The following is a 17,213-nucleotide window of genomic DNA, read 5'->3' on the forward strand; positions in this document are numbered from 1 at the left end:
TGCAGGTCCCAGGATTCCACCAGAAGTGGAGGGGAGCCCTGCCCCCACCCTCTGCTTTGCAGCAGAGTCCTGGGACCTGCATGGAGGGGAGTGGAGAAGGCAGCCTGCTCAACCACACAGGGCTTGCCCCGGCAGTGCACAAGTGCCAAGAGCTGCACATGCACTGCATGGAGGCCTGTGCAATAGAGGAGGGCTGGCCTGGCTGCGCTCCTTGTCACTGGAGGTGTGCACCTGCATGGGCCCTGTGTGCCTCAAGCACCCACCTCTTTCTGCTGCCACTGGTGGCAGTGGAGGCTGTGTGCCATGGTGGGGAGTGTGAGTGTGGGGGGGTCCCCACACCTCCCAACCCTCCCTCACACCGACATCCTGCCCAGCTGAGCTCACGCTCCTGCCACCCCTCTGGGTGCAGGCTTCATGCTGCCACCAGCCCCAGCCCCATGCTTTGCCCTCCCACCCAGCCGCAGTACCCCCTTCCCCTCCCACCTCACTTCCCTACCTGCTGCCTGAAGTGAGCAGGATGCCAGGGAAGCCAAGCAGGTCCCCCAGTAGCTGCAGCTGTGGCAGCAAAGTGCCATTCAGAAGCTGCGTGCTGGCTGAGCTGGGCTCTTCCCTGCTACCAGAATGGGAGCGTGGCATGCGGGCTGGGTGAGGTACAATTTGCTGCAATGAGAAGAGCCCCTAGGAGAAACTCTTGCATCGTCTGCCATAGGATAATTCTTTCTGGGATCCCAGCAAACTACAGCAGCAACTCTGCTACCCTACAAAATGTCATAGCACGTACTTCCCTCCATGCTGAACAGACAGTGTGACTGGCATTGGTAACTAGCCTCTGGTTGTGCAGAAGCAGAAGAAAGGAAGGTTGCTTTCTTTGTATGTCTGCAAATGGCTGTTAAAAATCTAGACCCTGTTTCTATTAATTCAGTAAAACATTATTCTCTAACCATTTATTTTTCCTTGCAGTAAGCAGCTATGTTAAACTAAAATAGAAATATACTGATTCAGATTCCCTAACTATCACTTTTAATGGAGAGATGATGTTTTGTTATTGAAAACCCCGAGTGTGAGTCTCTTTGTGAAATCTCTTCAAATTGATGTTATTGGATCATCATTTAGTGAAGGCATGAACATTGCTTCTGGTCTCATTAATAAAGGATCTTCAAATTTTGATGAGAGAGTTCAAAAAAATAATTTTTGTCCCCCACAAAAGTAAGTTTTAATAAAGGGACAGAACTCTGCCATTCTTAGAATCATAGAATCATAAACATTAGAGTTGGAAGGACTTGAGAAGGTCATCTAATCCAACCACCTGCTAAAAACAGGACCAGCTCTAACTATATCATCCCAGCCAAGGCTTTGTCTAGCTAGGTCACAAAAACTTCCAAGGATGGAGATTCCACAGTCTCCACATCTTTGTGCTTTACTACCCTTATCATGAAAGAGTTTTTTCTAATATCTAACCTAAATTTCCCTTGCTGCATCTTGAGACCATCATTTCTTGTTCTGTCATCTGCCACCACTAAGAACAGTCTACTCCATCCTCTTCAGAACCACTCTTCAGGTAGTTAAAGGCTGCTCTTAAATCCTCCCCTCCCTCTTTTGCCCCCCCCCCCCCAGTCATGTTGGCTAAGTGCAGACAGTCAAAAAGCCCAAGGCTGAATCAATTCAATCTTCGCAGGTTAGTCTAAACTGCATAGATTGAGTGGCTAGGTAAGTAACTAGACATTTACTTTTGATTCTGGAAATGTAGCTAGATATCTGCAGTGATCCAGGCCAGAAACCAGGGAGTGTTAGGGCACACAGCATGGGCCAAGGCTAGCCCACCCACACTGTGAGAGGTGGTTTAAGGGAAAGGTGAAAAACATCCTGGGATGCTGGTGGATTGTGAATTAACTTGAATGTGGAGGACATCTGAGCAGAAGTTCAATAAACTGATTTTACCTAAATCTGTTAAGTCTGATATTACATGCATCCATGTTTATCTTAAATTAGTTTTGGCCATTTTGAAAGTGGTTTATGTATAGTGAACTTCTGTTGTGTTACAGAATTGAACTGATTTACAATGACTTATACCAGTTTGTGTGTAATTTCTATCCCTAGCCCTCTTCTCCAGACAAAATAAACCCAATTCCCTCAGAAGTCATGTGCCCCAGCCCTCTAACCATTTTTGTTGCCTTCTGCTGTACTCTCTCCAATTTGTCCACATCCTTTCCATAGTGGGGGGTCAAAACTGGACACAGGACTCCAGATGTGGCCTCACCAGTGCCACATAAAAGGAAATAATTACTTCCCTTGATCTGCTGGAAATGTTCCTACCAATGCAGCCTAGCATGTCATTAGTCTTCTGTGCAACAAGGGCACACTGTTGTCTTGTATTCAGCTTATTGTCCACTGTAACCCAAAGGTCTTTTCTGCAGAGTTCCTGCTTAACCAGTTGGACCCCAGCCTGTGTCTGTGCATGGGCTTCTTTCATCCTAAGTACAGGACTTTGCACTTGTCTTTATTGAACCTCATGAGATTTCTTTTCATTCAATCCTCCAATTTATCACGGTCTCTCTGAATCCTAGTCCTACCCTCTAGTATATCTACTACTACCCCCAGCTTGGTGTTGCCTGCAAACTTGCTGAGGATGCACTCCATCCCATCTTCCAGGTCATTGATTAAGTTATTGAACAAAACCAGCCCCAGGACCAACCCCTGGCACACTCCACTTGAAAATAACATTAAGCTATTGATTACTACCCTTGAGGCTGATGATTCAGCTAGTGTTCTGTCTACCTTACAGTCAATTTATCTAACCATACTTTCTTAGCTTGCTTGTAAGGATGTTGTGGGAGACCATATTAAAAGCCTGGCTAAAGTCAAGGTATATCATGTCCACTGCTCTTCCTGCATCCACAGAGCCAGTCATCTCATAATAAAAGGCAATCAGGTTGGTCAGGCATGACTTGCCCTTGGTGAATCCTGATTACTTTCTTCTCCTCCCCGTGCTTAGAAATGTAGTCTTGATGCCCTGCTCCATGATTTTTCCTAGGACTGAGGTTAGGTTGACTAGTCTGTAGTTCCCCAGATCCTCTTCCTTCCCTTTCTTAATAACGGGCACTATGTTTTCTCTTTTCTAATCACCTGGGACCTCTCCCAATTGTCACAAGGTTTCAAAAATAATGACCAATGGTTCTGCAATCACATCAGCCAACTCCCTCAGCATCATTCGGTGCTTCATGTCTGGCCCCAAGGACATATACACATCCAGCTTTTCTAAACAGTCCCTAACCTGTTCTTTCACCACTGTTGGCTGCTTGCCTCCTTCCCAAACTCTGCTACCAGAAGCAATAGTCTGGGAGCTGACCTTGCTTGTGGAGACTGAGTACTTCACTGCCTTTTCTGCATCATCTGTCACTACATTGCCTCCCCCATTTAGTAAGGGACCTACACTTTCCCCAACCTTCCTCTTGTTGCTGACGTACTTGTGGAAACCCTTCTTGTTACCCTTCATGGCCATTGCTAGCTGCAACTCCAGTTGCTCTTCAGCTTTCCTGGCTTCATACTTGCATGCCCAAGCAATGCTCTTATACTCCTCTCTAGTCATTTGTCCATGTTTCCACTTGTAAGCTTCCTTTTTGTGTTTTAGCTCACTGAAGAGTTCCCTGCTAAGCCAAGCTGGCCTTCTGCCACACTTGCTAGTCTTCCTGTGCATTGGGATTGTTTGTTTTGGGTCCTCAGTAAGGCTTCTTTAAAATACAACCAACTCTTCTTTCTCCCTCAGCCTGGGCTCCCAAGGGTTCCTGCATATCAGTTCCTTGATAGAGTCAAAGTCTGTTTTTCTGAAGTGCAGTGAAGGTTCTTACTCTGCTGCTCTCCTTCCTTTTGTTCCTCAGAAGCCTGCACTCAGTCATGTCATGGTCATGAGAACTGGGGCCTGTGATTTGGAAACTTCTGCTAGCTGTTTGAAGAAAGCCTTATCCACCTTATCCTCCTGGTCTGGTGGTCTATAGCAGACACCCACTATGATATCACCCTTGTTTCTCTCCCCTCTGACCCTAACCCAGAGACTTTCAATAGGTCTGTCTCCATACTGGAGCTCTGAGCAATCATGGAGCTCTTTTACATAAAATGCAACTCCTATTTTCCTCTTTTCCCTTGCCTGTTTATACCCATCGATGACAGTGCTCCAGTCATGTAAGCTATCCCGCTAAGTCTCTGTTATTCCAACTGCATCATAGTTCTACGACTGTGCAAGGACTTCCAATTCTTCCTGCTTGTTTCCCAAGCTCCATGCATTCATGCACAGACACATGAGGTAACTACCTTTAATTTGCTATGCTTAGACATCAAATACTTTAGGGCTAGGGACAGAAGTTACACACAAATTGGTTTAAGTGATCAGAAACTGGTTTAAACCTGTAACAGAATAGAAGTTCAATGCAAATAAACCAGTTTCAAAATGGCTGAAACTGGTTTAAGATAAACCTGGTTGAATGTACTATCAGACTTAACTGACTTGGGTCAAACCAGTTTATGACACTTCTGTCCCAGACATCTTCCTGGTTCAAGTTAAATCACAGTCCCCCAGCATGCTTTGCAGCCCTGGGCTAGGCTGTGCTCTCTGCTCCAGAGAGCAAGGCTGGCCCCACCCTTCTGTTCCCTAGCTGGGGCAGTGAGGGCTGGCTGGCAAAGGGGATGGCGGGGACAAGCCCGGCTGGGGATGCAGCCCAGTCTGCAGGGGCAGGATGCAGCCCAGTCTGCAGGGTGGGAGGGGGACTGCTCCCCCCTCCAGGAAAACCCCATCTGGAGCCTGGGGGCAGGAAGGGGAGTTAAATGCCCTTTCCCCTGCTCAAACTTACTGCTGGCTGCAACTGTGGACTACAAATCCCAGAGGCACCTGAAAGCAGGAAGAGAAAGTGATGAACAACCCTGCAGAGTCCTGCTATTGTCATTCTAGACTGCAAATTCCAGAGACCTGGGGGGTAGCTCAAGGAGAAAGTGAACACATAGCCATGCTTTAACTCCCCCTGGCTTTTGGCCTGAGCCGCTGCAGGTATATGGCTGCATTTCCTGAATCAAAGGTAAATGTCTGTTCACTTCTGTTTTTATTTAATGTGTGCATTTTAGATTAACATGCAAAAACTGAATGGATTCAGCCTCAGGCTCTTTGATTTTCTGTACCTAGCCCACAGGGACAGTATTGTTTAGTGGTCTTGGAATTGATAGCACAAACTGCTGGATATTAATCCTAGCTCCACCTCTAATCAGTTGTGGAGCCTTGGGTATATGCCCATCTGTCAAATAGGAATTACAATAATTATCGTTTTCAGTGTTGAATCCTGGAACTCTAGGCATTTGGTGTTCCTGACCAGAACTTGGAGAAACCTCTTTCTGGTAACACTAGATGCCAGATGCTGTGGTTCCCTGTTCCCATTTGTGTTCATTTTGATAACACTGTCTGTGAAAAACTCAACAGGAGATCTTGACGTCAGTGAAATCTACTCATGTGCTTAAAATTATGCATGTTTCAGTGTTCTGCTGGACTGAAGGTTGGTTATTTCAAGCAGTTTAATATGCCTTCTTTTCTTTCCAGTTAAAGGGGTAGGGGGATGTGGATAGCAGGAGGAAACACTGAATTCTCAGAACATAGGGAAATTAATCTAATTAATTGATATAAGTTAATTGATATGCATCAAAGTAACTTTCTTGATACTTCCCATATCAATTTGTCATGCTCTTTTTACACAATGTATCTTATCCTATTGACGTTGTAATTACTGCACTCTCCTTACAGTCAAAATGTAATTTCTGTATATGAGTTTAGTTGGAGATGCCAAGAGCAATAATCACAGTGCAAAACTTTGCATAAAGACCCCTTCAAATATATCAGCTTCAGTTTGGAAGCTCCCTGCCTCACATTTAATATTTGTTTTTAATCTAAAGCTGGTAGAGAAGGCTTTCCAGCTCTTGTACCTCTTGCTATTCAGCCATTAAGCTTAAAATGGAAAAAGTGTGTATCTTCAAAGTTGGCCATAAATTGAGCTGCAGGTCCATTAGAAAATGTTAAAAGCTCTAGATGCAGAAAGTAATAGAGCTGCTGAACTATGGAGCAACATTCAAAATGACCTGCTAAATTATATTTTTCTCCAGAAGTGATGGGGAAAGTGTTACCCAGTTTTTAGTAACAGCATAAGAGGAGAAATGAGGCTTGCGGACTTGATATGTTTGAAATGGAAAGTGGAACCTGTGGTCTTTGAATCATTTTCAATATGGCCCAGAGGCTGAAAATAGATCCCATCTGATGACTCTTGTTTGATGTGAAATTTCAGGCAAGTTCCTGTAGGAATAACAAGGGGGCCTGGATAACTTTTCAGGCCAAAATGAAGACACCTAGTGATTCTAGGCTAAAGAGTAGTCAGTTGTGATTGATTCTGGTGACTCTAGGCAGCTATATTCCATCGAATCACTTTTAGGTGCCTAAAAGCCTATTGGGATCTGGCCCAACTGCTTTACTTTTACTGATCACGCAAAAACCAACCAGGTCAGGAAAAGAACCTAGAAATCTTCCCCCCAACACCATAAGTTTTCATTGTAGGAATTGTATCCCCAGAAATAAAAGATGAAGTCTTTGCCCTATGAAAATTAGGAGAATTGAGTGGAAATTGAAGATGCTGCATATGTATTTAGTATGCAGCACATAAACTGGGTCCCACGAATGCCTGTTTGCACTTTAAAGTGCGGTGCCCATACTAAACATAGTACTACCACTGAAGTCTTGCCATCACAAGTATAGTAGAATAATTATGTCTCATGTCTTGCATGATCCTCTTCTTGATTTCACTTAGAGTGACATTTGGGTTTTTTTGCAATGACAGCATCATATTTTTGCCTCTACAATAACTTGCAGCCCACTCTGACCCCTATATTTTTTCCTTTAGGACTGCAGCTTAGTCAGTTATGCCTAAGTTTATATTTATGCACTTGATTTTTGCTTCCTATGTGTAGTACTTTATTGAATTTTATTGTATGGATTTCAAACCATTTCTACAATCTTTTAAGATGATTTTGAATTCTAATCCTGCCCTCTGAGGTGCATGCATTCCTTGCCAGCTTGGTGTCATCCACATTTTTTATAAGTATATCTCTCTTCCATCAGCCAAGTTGTTTATGAAAATATTGAATTGTACCAGACCAGGGACAGTCCTTTGCGAAATCCCTCTTAATAGAACCAATTTGACAGAAAATATTGATAACTACCATTTCAGTATAGTTTTCTTTCAGTTGTATATCCATGTTATAGTAATTTAATCTAGGCTATTTTTCTTCAGTTTGGTTATGACAATGTCATGTTAAACATTGTCAGAAACCTTATGGAAGTTGAGATTAGTCAAATTTACTGCTTCCCCCATTCACTAAGCCGGTACCCTAATGAAGAAATTAATTAGAAATTATTTGTTACTAAAAAACCCATATTGGCTGTTTGTTGTCACCTTAATGTAATGTAGGTATTTACAAATGTGTTGTTTAAGAGGTAGCTCCAGTATCTTCCTTAATTTAGAATGTATGCTGATCAGTCTATAATTCCCAGGTCTCCGCCTTCTCTTCCTCTTTTTTCTTTGTTAAAGTAGATGTAATGTCTGCCCTTCTCTGAGCCTAGTTCTCTAGGATCTCCCCTGTCCTCCTTTTAGTTCTTGAAAAACCTTGAAAAGGCTATGGGCTGAGAAGGGACAGGAGGATCTATGTGGTCAACCAAAGACTGCAGCGCTGGTGTCGTCAGGAAAGCTTTGGCTTTCATGACCACAGCCCGCTCTTTGGCGAGAGAGGCAGCGAGCTGCTGGGAAGAGATGGTCTCCACCTCTCTCCCCTAGGGAGGAAGCTCTTCTCAGCCAGACTGGCTGACCTGCTCCACCGGGCTTTAAACTAAGCCCGTTGGGGGATGGGGGGACTACCGCCACTGCTGGCCCACTGAGCAATCCTTGCAAAGCCAGCGGATCATGGCACTCAAGGGAGCCCACCCCAGCCCCAGCCCTGGTAAAATCTGTGGGCAAGGAAGGAGCCCCCCAGGGGGCACTTGCCTGCCTGTACACTAATGCCAAGAGCTTGGGGAATAAGCAGGAGGAGCTCATCCTCCTGCTCAGTGCAAACAATTACGATGTCATAGGGATAACAGAGACCTGGTGGGACTCCACCCATGACTGGACCACGGGTATAGCTGGCTATACCCTGTACAGGAGAGATTGTGTAGAGAAAAGGGGCGGGGGTGTAGCTCTCTATGTTAAGGAAAGCTACGCATCCCTGCAAGCCGATATTGGCGACCAGGGTGGACGGCTGGAGACCCTCTGGGTTAAAATCCTTGGGAAACACGGCACAGGGGACACAATGGTGGGAGTCTATTACAGACCCCCCGCCCAAAGTCCTGAGCTTGACCAGGAGTTTGCCCAGGAACTGGCTGAGGCAGCTTGCTCCAGGAACATGGTTGTCATGGGTGACTTCAATTACCCGGACATCTTGTGGGAGGATCGCTCAGCAAAATCTGAGTGGTCGCAGAGCTTCCTCTCGTGCGTGGATGACCTCTACCTGACTCAAGAAGTCTATGGGCCAAAAAGAGGCAAAGCGCTGCTCGACCTGGTACTGGCTACTGGGGGATGACCTAGTCGGCGACCTAAAGATCGATGGGAAGCTGGGTGACAGCGACCACGAGCTAATCACCTTCACCATCCGCCGAAAAGCTGGCAAGTCAGTCAGCAACACGGAAGTCCTTGACTTGAGGAAAGACAACTTTGACAAGCTCAGGAGGCTTGTCAGTGAGGCCCTAAGGGACTGTGACCACAGGGAGAGGGGAGTTCAAGAAGAGTGGTTGCTCCTCAAGGGAGCGATCCTCAATGCACAAACTAAGTCTATTCCATCTCGGAGGAAAGGCAGCAAGAGGGCACAGCAGCCCCCCTGGCTCTCCAGGGACCTAGCAAACCTCCTGAGGCTAAAAAGAAAGGCCTACAAAGGATGGAGGATGGGAGTCACCTCCAAGGAGGATTATTCTGCACTGGTCCAGTCCTGTAGGGAGCTGACCAGGAAAGCCAAGGCTGCAACTGAACTCCAGCTAGCTTTGAGCATCAAGGACAATAAGAAGTCCTTTTTCAGATATGTGGGGAGCCGGAGGAAAAGCAGGGGCAACGTTGGACCCCTGCTGAACCAGATGGGGCAACTGACAACTGACGCCCAGGAAAAAGCCAACCTATTAAATAGGTACTTTGCATCGGTCTTTCATCAGCCCCATGGGACGCCCATGCCCGCTACAGGGCCGGGAAGTCCGGGAGAGGATGATCCCCTGCCCTCCATTAATGCTGACTTTGTGAAGGAACATCTTGAGAAGCTGGATACCTTCAAGTCAGCTGGCCCTGACAATCTTCACCCCAGGGTACTCAAGGAGCTGGCGAGCATCACAGCCCAGCCTCTAACGCGGATCTTTGAAAACTCTTGGCACTCTGGTGTAGTGCCCGAAGAATGGAAGAATGCCAATGTGGTGCCTATCTTCAAAAAAGGGAGGAAAGTGGATCCGGCTAACTATAGGCCTATCAGCCTGACTTCTATCCCGGGGAAGATCTTAGAAAAGTTTATTAAGGAGGCCATTCTTAATGGACTGGCCAACGCCAACATCTTAAGGGATAGCCAGCACGGGTTTGTTGCGGGTAGGTCTTGCTTGACCAATCTCATTTCCTTCTACGACCAGGTGACCTATCACCTGGACAAGGGAGAAGAGATTGATGTCATATATCTTGACTTCAAAAAAGCCTTCTATCTGGTGTCCCATGATCGTCTCTTGGAGAAACTGGCCAATTGTCGCCTTGGGTCCTCCACGATCCACTGGCTGGAAAATTGGCTCCAGGGTCGGACCCAGAGGGTAGTAATTGATGGAAATCACTCATCGTGGTGTCCTGTGACCAGTGGGGTCTCCCAGGGCTCTGTCCTTGGACCCATACTGTTCAACATCTTCATTAATGATGTGGACACTGGAGTCAGAAGCGGACTGGCCAAGTTCGCAGATGACACCAAACTTTGGGACAAAGCATCCACACCAGAAGACAGGCGGATGATCCAGGCTGACCTGGACAGGCTCAGCAAGTGGGCGGACGAGAATCTGATGGTGTTCAATGCTGATAAATGCAAGGTTCTCCACCTTGGGAAAAAAAACCTGCAGCATCCTTATAGGCTCGGCAGTGCTATGTTGGCTAGCACTATGGAAGAAAGAGACTTGGGGGTCATCATTGACCACAAGATGAACATGAGCCTGCAATGCGATGCTGCGGCTAGTAAAGTGACCAAAACGCTGGCTTGCATCCATAGATGCTTCTCAAGCAAATCCCGGGACGTCATTCTCCCCCTGTACTCGGCCTTAGTGAGGCCGCAGCTGGAGTACTGCATCCAGTTTTGGGCTCCACAATTCAAAAAGGATGTGGAGAAGCTTGAGAGAGTACAGAGAAGAGCCACGCGTATGATCAGAGGTCAGGGAAGTAGACCCTACGATGACAGGCTGAGAGCCCTGGGGCTCTTTAGCCTGGAAAAGCGCAGGCTCAGGGGTGACCTGATGGCCCACCTACAAGTTTATCAGGGGTGACCACCAGTATCTGGGGGAACGTTTGTTCACCAGAGCGCCCCAAGGGATGACGAGGTCGAATGGTCACAAACTACTACAAGATCGTTTCAGGCTGGACATAAGGAAGAATTTCCTTACTGTCCGAGCCCCCAAGGTCTGGAACAGCCTGCCACCGGAGGTTGTTCAAGCACCTTCATTGAACACCTTCAAGATGAAACTGGATGCTTATCTTGCTGGGATCCTATGATCCCAGCTGACTTCTTGCCCTTTGGGTGGGGGGCTGGACTCGATGATCTTCCGAGGTCCCTTCCAGCCCTAATGTCTATGAAATCTATGAAAAATAATCCCCAGTGGTTCAGAGATGGTTTGGGCTAGTTTTAGGTACTCCAGAAAAGATTGTATCAAACCTGGCTGATTTGAATCTATCAACACATCTAAATATCCATTGGCAACCTATTTGGAACCTAGACACTCCACAGGCCAGAAGTATTCAACACCACTTCTGCATCTGTCTCGTGTGACTGCCTTAATGTGGTGCTGCAGGGGAGCTAATCGGCTTTCTTGAGAAAAAGATAAATAGCGCAGGAGCAAGTCAGCATGAACACAGATATACTGCTTCTAAATTAGGAGGTGGGCCAGGAATATTACCTAAACCAGAAATGGTGCAATCATGGTCTCCAGTACCAAGCAGCATCGTGCTTCATCTGCTGATGCAGCAGAAAGCTTCTTTTTACTCTGGGGAAGTGTGTTGAAGTCAGCCAATTGAAGCCCAGTTTTCCAAATCGGTGACAAAAGTTCTGTTTTAGGGACTCTAGATACCAGCACAGTTGGTCACTATCTCTTACCTGTTCTTTCCTTTTTCCCCATTGTGTTCCCATCCCTCCTTCTGATAATATTGTGTTGACTCTGTGCATAATTAATCTTTTTTGTGAATTCTGAAGCAAAAAACCCATGCATTTCAGGCTTTTCTGGATCACCTGTTATTTGTTCACCTTACCCATTACTTTACTTCTTCTTTCTCTTGTATCTCATTTTGATTTTTAATAAGGTCTAACAAACAGTCAGTGAGAAGACAGTAGAAGATATCTTCTAAATTTATATGTAGAGTCCTCTTTGCATTCACAGACATTAAATGTTCAGTAAAATTAGCATTCCCCTGCAGGAGCAGGGCAAGGTGATCTATTAGTTATTATGGGGAAAAACAACCATTTGTTGCAAATTATTCACTGAGATGAAAGAAGCAGAAAAAAATGGTAATTGCAGTCAGACAGTAGTATTTCTGAATGCACCTGTAAAGAAGTGTCAGAAATAATAAATGTTTTTTAGTTTTATAAATTAAGTTGGAAAGAAATAGTTTAAATTATGGTTTATGTCTTCCAACTGCTGGAATGTCTCAAAAGCATTGGAAGAAAAGAAAAATGGGCATCCTACTAGTATGGGTCACTTTCATTTATAGAAATTACTCCTGGAAGGAAATGCAGCACAATACGGGTAATAGAAGTAGTGCCCCCATGTACCTCTCTACTACATTTTTCTATGGATAAGACTAGTACAGCACTATGAAGGTTAAGCAACAGCAATTGCAGCCACCATCCAATCCTACATTTCTATGATAAATCCAGAGCAAGGAGTTGCTGGAAAAAGGACACACAAGACATTCTTAGGGGAGACTGGGGAGAGGAGCAAAAGAAAAAGAATGTGTTACAGGAAGAAGGATTAAGCCAGGCAAAAATAGTACAGGTTCCCAATCAGCTGCAGATAAATGAATTCTAGTCTTGAAAGATATAGAAGTATTGGACCATTAGAAGGAATATTATAAAAGCTAATGGTAAGATCTGTTGTATGGACCAGTCTTTAATTATAACTAAATTGATATATTCAAGGTATTTGTAATAAAAGCAGAAGCTGTGATAGTGCTGCATGCTGGCAAACGTACAGAACAATATAGTGTCTTCCAGTGTATCTTGTTTAATTAATATAAACTGGGAAGAAGGAGGATCATAGGAGATTGCTGCCTAAAGAAGTTTGTGAGATGACAAAAGGATTTTATTGCCAGATGAGTCCAATCAAGCAAACTGAACTTCTGAGTAACACAAAATTTACAGAAAACATTAGATACAATTACCCTAATTTTTCAGAAAGCCAAATGCTTGTCACTGTAGTAATTGAAATTATAGCCTGTTGTTGCCTGCTGTGCTGTATGGGTCACAGTACATATTCATGTTTTGCATCATGTAGCTGGCTATTGTGGCCAAATACTATTTTTGTGTACATTTTGAAGCATGCATTATTTTGCAGAATGATACTACAGTAGCTGTGCATGTGCAAGACTGGCCATATCCAAATGATGGGAAACATTTTTTTCAAACCTACTAAGATGTGAACAAGAAGAGAAGTACATACATTTTATGCCAGTGTTGCAACTCACTACTTGCTATTATTTCTAAGATTATGTATATTGTATATTAGATATGAACCACCAAATACAAGACCTCACTTCCCACAGAATTCAGAAGTGAGGTTTTGGCTTCATTCCATCTTGAGTTTTCCAGACTGATGTTTTGCCTCAGAGTTTAATGAAGAATGCACTGTATTTAGCTTTTCAATGTTGTGATAAAATACATTTGGCTCAAGGGGTTAAATAATAATTCACTGGTTTCCAGTTGGCATGCGAATCCAAGGGTATAAAAAAACTAACCCAAACACTTGAGAAAATAGGGACTGCCATACTGGATCAGACTTTAGGGACATCTAATCCAAAAAAATCCCCTTCTCTTGTTTTATAATATTTGGAGAAGTTACTAGCTGACCTTCTGTGCATACCATTCATTTCACATACTTCTAGCATAGCCTCTTTTATTCATCTCATCTCTAAGGTAAACAGATTAAATCTTTTCATATGAGAGCTTTCTCATGTCTCAAATATTCTGTATATCCTCCTTTAAACCTCCAACAACTCTGCAATATCCTTTCTGGTGATGGAATAACCAATACCATACTCAGGATTCCAGATGAGGATCTATAAGGAGTTAAAACATGTTATTCATGTATTTTCCATTCTGTTACTTCTGCTCAACCCTCAGACTGATTTTTTTTTCCCTTTATTTTGGCAAATTTCACTTTGTGCTTTTCTTTTGTTTAACTGGACTCTTTATTTTTCACTTATGCTTGCAATTAGCAGCAGACTGATCCTGAGACTGTTTTCAGGACAGCTTGCATAATGTCTAAGCACAATGAATATTTCAGTTGTCATTCTCAGCAAAGTGGGAATGGAAACTGGTCACTTGAGCACATTGCTGAGGTGTGGCAGGGGAGAGCTCTCTCTGTTACCTTCCCAAATCTTAGTTGTCATCTGTATAGAAAGGGACCTCAGTTTTCAGTACAGCCTTTCAATAATCTTTCATTTTGCTAGTTGTTAAATGCCCTAATGCAGAGGGACCCAGTTCTGCTGTCGCTACTGTTAATAGGATTTTTTTGTCCTTGATTTCAATTAGAGCAGAATCAGGCCCATAATACTTTTTAGAAACATCTCACTATGTTCTGGAAAGTCCAGCAGAAACAAAGGTAATTTGCATACCAATTCATTTTACTGCTACTAAGTTACCTCTTGGTAATTAGGTAATTAACCAGTTTAATCACAGTAAATATATATCTTACCTTCCCCTTCCCTGTCTCCCCTGGAGTCCACGCTGTAAAAGTAATGTAAAGATTGCAATGAATAGGTGCAGTCATATTTCCTCACATAAAGGAATAAGGAGGAGGGGGTGTCCAGGTCATGGCAGAAAGAGTTTAAAGACAAAATTAATTCATATAATTTATAGAGAGTTCAACAATTGCTTTGTAACATTTTATTCTACATCTGACAGGAGGAACAAGTGCTGTGGGAGACTCATACATCAACTAACAAGGAATGGGTCAGAGCTGATGTGCAGGTACCAGCAGATCTGAAAAAGATAAAGGTATGCATGAAAAAGGCATGAGCGGGTTGTTTGAAAATATGTAACCTTAATGATTTTTATAAGGCTTTGTAGGAAATGTAGGGACTTACTGAAGCCATGTTTATTATGAATGACTCTGCTTTTTGACTGATTGTTGCAGTTGAGGCACTTAAGGATAGTTCCTCAAAAACAGTCTAACTATTCATACCTTGCAGCCTCCAGCTTTATTTACCAGAAAAGCTATATCTCCATACATTAGTCACCTTGGACATGGCTCTCCTCTCACATACTGCATAGCGAATTTTAACATAAGGGAAACTTGGTGGAATGATATGAATGATGCATGTGACTTTAGTGGAATGATATATATTGGCATCAGTGACAGGAGATAGTGTTTTTGAGTCTTTTGCTACAAAGGAGAATTTTTCAGTCATTAGTTTTTAAATGAATTATTTCATCTCTCAATGAAATTTGATGTACAAATATTTGTTTTCTGGTAATTTTGTACATAAGGTATTTGTGTGCTTTGTCAATTAAAAAACAAACAAACAACACAACCAAAGCTGAGGAGAAAGACAGACTTGGACCAATGTAGAATTTGAAAGTTCTTTTGCTGAATTAAAATGAATAAATTTCAGTGATTAATTACATGGATATATCACATGAATTGTATGGAAATAAACATCTGTAACATAGCAAAGCTAGTATAAAGATGAATGAAGATTGTGATGTGAGTCTTATTCTCTATAACATTTGCTCGCCTTCTCCCCCTTTCTCGCCTTTCCCTCGGACAAAAAAACAAACAAACAAAACCAAACAAACAAAAACCCTGCAAATGTTGAGCTTTCCTCAAAAGTTTGGAAATCTCAGAATTTCTTGTGTAACCATAATTTGGTTAGTTTTTGCTCATGGGGTGATTCATCTTTTAATTGATTACACGTTATTTCAGCATAGGCCTCTACCACTTCAACTAATGGAGTAGCAGGTTTCATTTTGCATGTCCACCTCTTGCTAATAGAAGAGGAGGACATATTTAGTAGCTATTTATTAAATAGTAAAGGAAAGCTGAGATTCAATCCTTAGCCCAATTTCATGTTCTCAGGGGTTAGGGACAGAAATTACACATAAACCAGTAAAAAGGATTGGAACCTGGTTCTGATCTAATATATATGACTTTAATGGACTGATATATGTGACTGAGTTCTAGAATCCAGCACCAGGGTGGCCTATAGGGCCACACAAGTTTTGTTTAAGTCCTGGGATAGAACATGCTCTGCCCTTCCAACAAGCAGGTGGTGTGAGGGGATGAATCATGCAGCACTGACAGACTCTTCAGGGAACAGAGATGCCAAAATCTGACATGCCTCTCTGTACAGTGAGCTGGGAGGTTTTTGTTTGTTTTTGTTTTGATTTGTTTTCTTGGGGGTGGGGATGGGATTTGGGTTGGGTTTTTTTAAATTTATAACTTTGGCAGATTAGGCCAAAATTTCACCGGGAAAGGAAAATGCACATCCCCTTTACCTGCATGACCCCCAAACTAAATTTTAAATCCTTTCTCAAAATCAGGGTGGCACTGTAGCTTCAAAGTAAAGTAAATATATTTTGTACACAGGCAAAACCCCATATTTTTTCTTACCTTCATTCGTGGAAACAGATGAAACATATTGGCTGAAACGTTCAGATCAGTCAGCCTAAGCCCAGGATTTTCCAGACAAAACAGTTTCTTTAGCAAAGTTTTAAGCAGACGAAATTAGGATCTTATAATAGAAACCTACCTAGTTACTTGTGAAATAGCTTTTTAATATTTTATGAAAAACCCCCACATTTTTCTTTTTCAGTTAGTTGGTTTATGCTAATATTTTACAATAACAATTCTCACAGCTTGCATTTGAAGGAACTATCCATAGCAGGACAGGTTTTATCTGTCTGGATAACCTCCAGTTCTCAGACTCTGCAAGGCCACAATCACCAGGGCTCTGTTCTTCAGGGAAGTTCATCTGTGCCAATGGCCAATGTCTTGCCAGTGAAGCAGCCTGCGATTATCATTTGGACTGCTCTGATGGAAGTGATGAAGATCCAACAGTTTGTTGTAAGTGAATTGAATTGATTTACTAAAATATACTGTCCAGAGAACTGGTTTAAAGAACATTTGGTAATAAGAAAATCGTTGATAATAATAGTCCCATTATTTATATGGTATCTTTTATCAGAAAGACTTAGTCTACAGCAGGGATGCTCAACCCACAGCCTGCAGGCCAGATCTGATCCCTGGAGCTGTGTCATCTCCCTGTGGGTTCCTCATGGATCTTGTGGGGAGCCCCATGAGCCACGGCTCTGCTCACTAGATTGCACATGCAGGGCAGCATGGGGCCTGATCTGGAGCCCAATCCTGACTGGGTGGAGACAGCACAGAGCACTGGAGCCCTATTCCAGTGCACGAGGACAGTGCAGGACTTGATTTGGCCTGCAGACCAGCCCCACACCATTCATCTGGCCTGCAAGGCCAAAAGTGTGTGTACCACTGGTTTAAAGAATTTGGCAAAAAAATAACACAATGTTTATAACACATTACATCATCATGTACTCTTTTTCCCTGCTCCTTTTTTTTTGTGTTTTATCCTGTCCCTATGGCAGGAGTCAGATCTGGATAATAAATCCTAAAAAGTCTGACAGTCCACAGAGATTTGTATGATATTTTTTGT

General features: G+C 43.3%; 1 protein-coding gene across 1 annotated transcript in view; it reads left to right on the plus strand.

The window, feature by feature from the left end:
* Nucleotides 1-17,213, plus strand: part of MALRD1 (MAM and LDL receptor class A domain containing 1) — a 516,028-nt gene that overhangs the window by 31,763 nt on the left and 467,052 nt on the right. Inside the window, exons 8-9 of the mRNA XM_059729363.1 lie at nt 14,440-14,532; nt 16,393-16,600. Of these exons, the coding sequence (XP_059585346.1) occupies nt 14,440-14,532; nt 16,393-16,600 (301 nt within the window). The remainder of the gene's footprint in view (nt 1-14,439; nt 14,533-16,392; nt 16,601-17,213) is intronic.

Source organism: Alligator mississippiensis, chromosome 5, assembly GCF_030867095.1.
Source record: "Alligator mississippiensis isolate rAllMis1 chromosome 5, rAllMis1, whole genome shotgun sequence".
Classification (NCBI taxonomy): domain Eukaryota; kingdom Metazoa; phylum Chordata; order Crocodylia; family Alligatoridae; genus Alligator; species Alligator mississippiensis.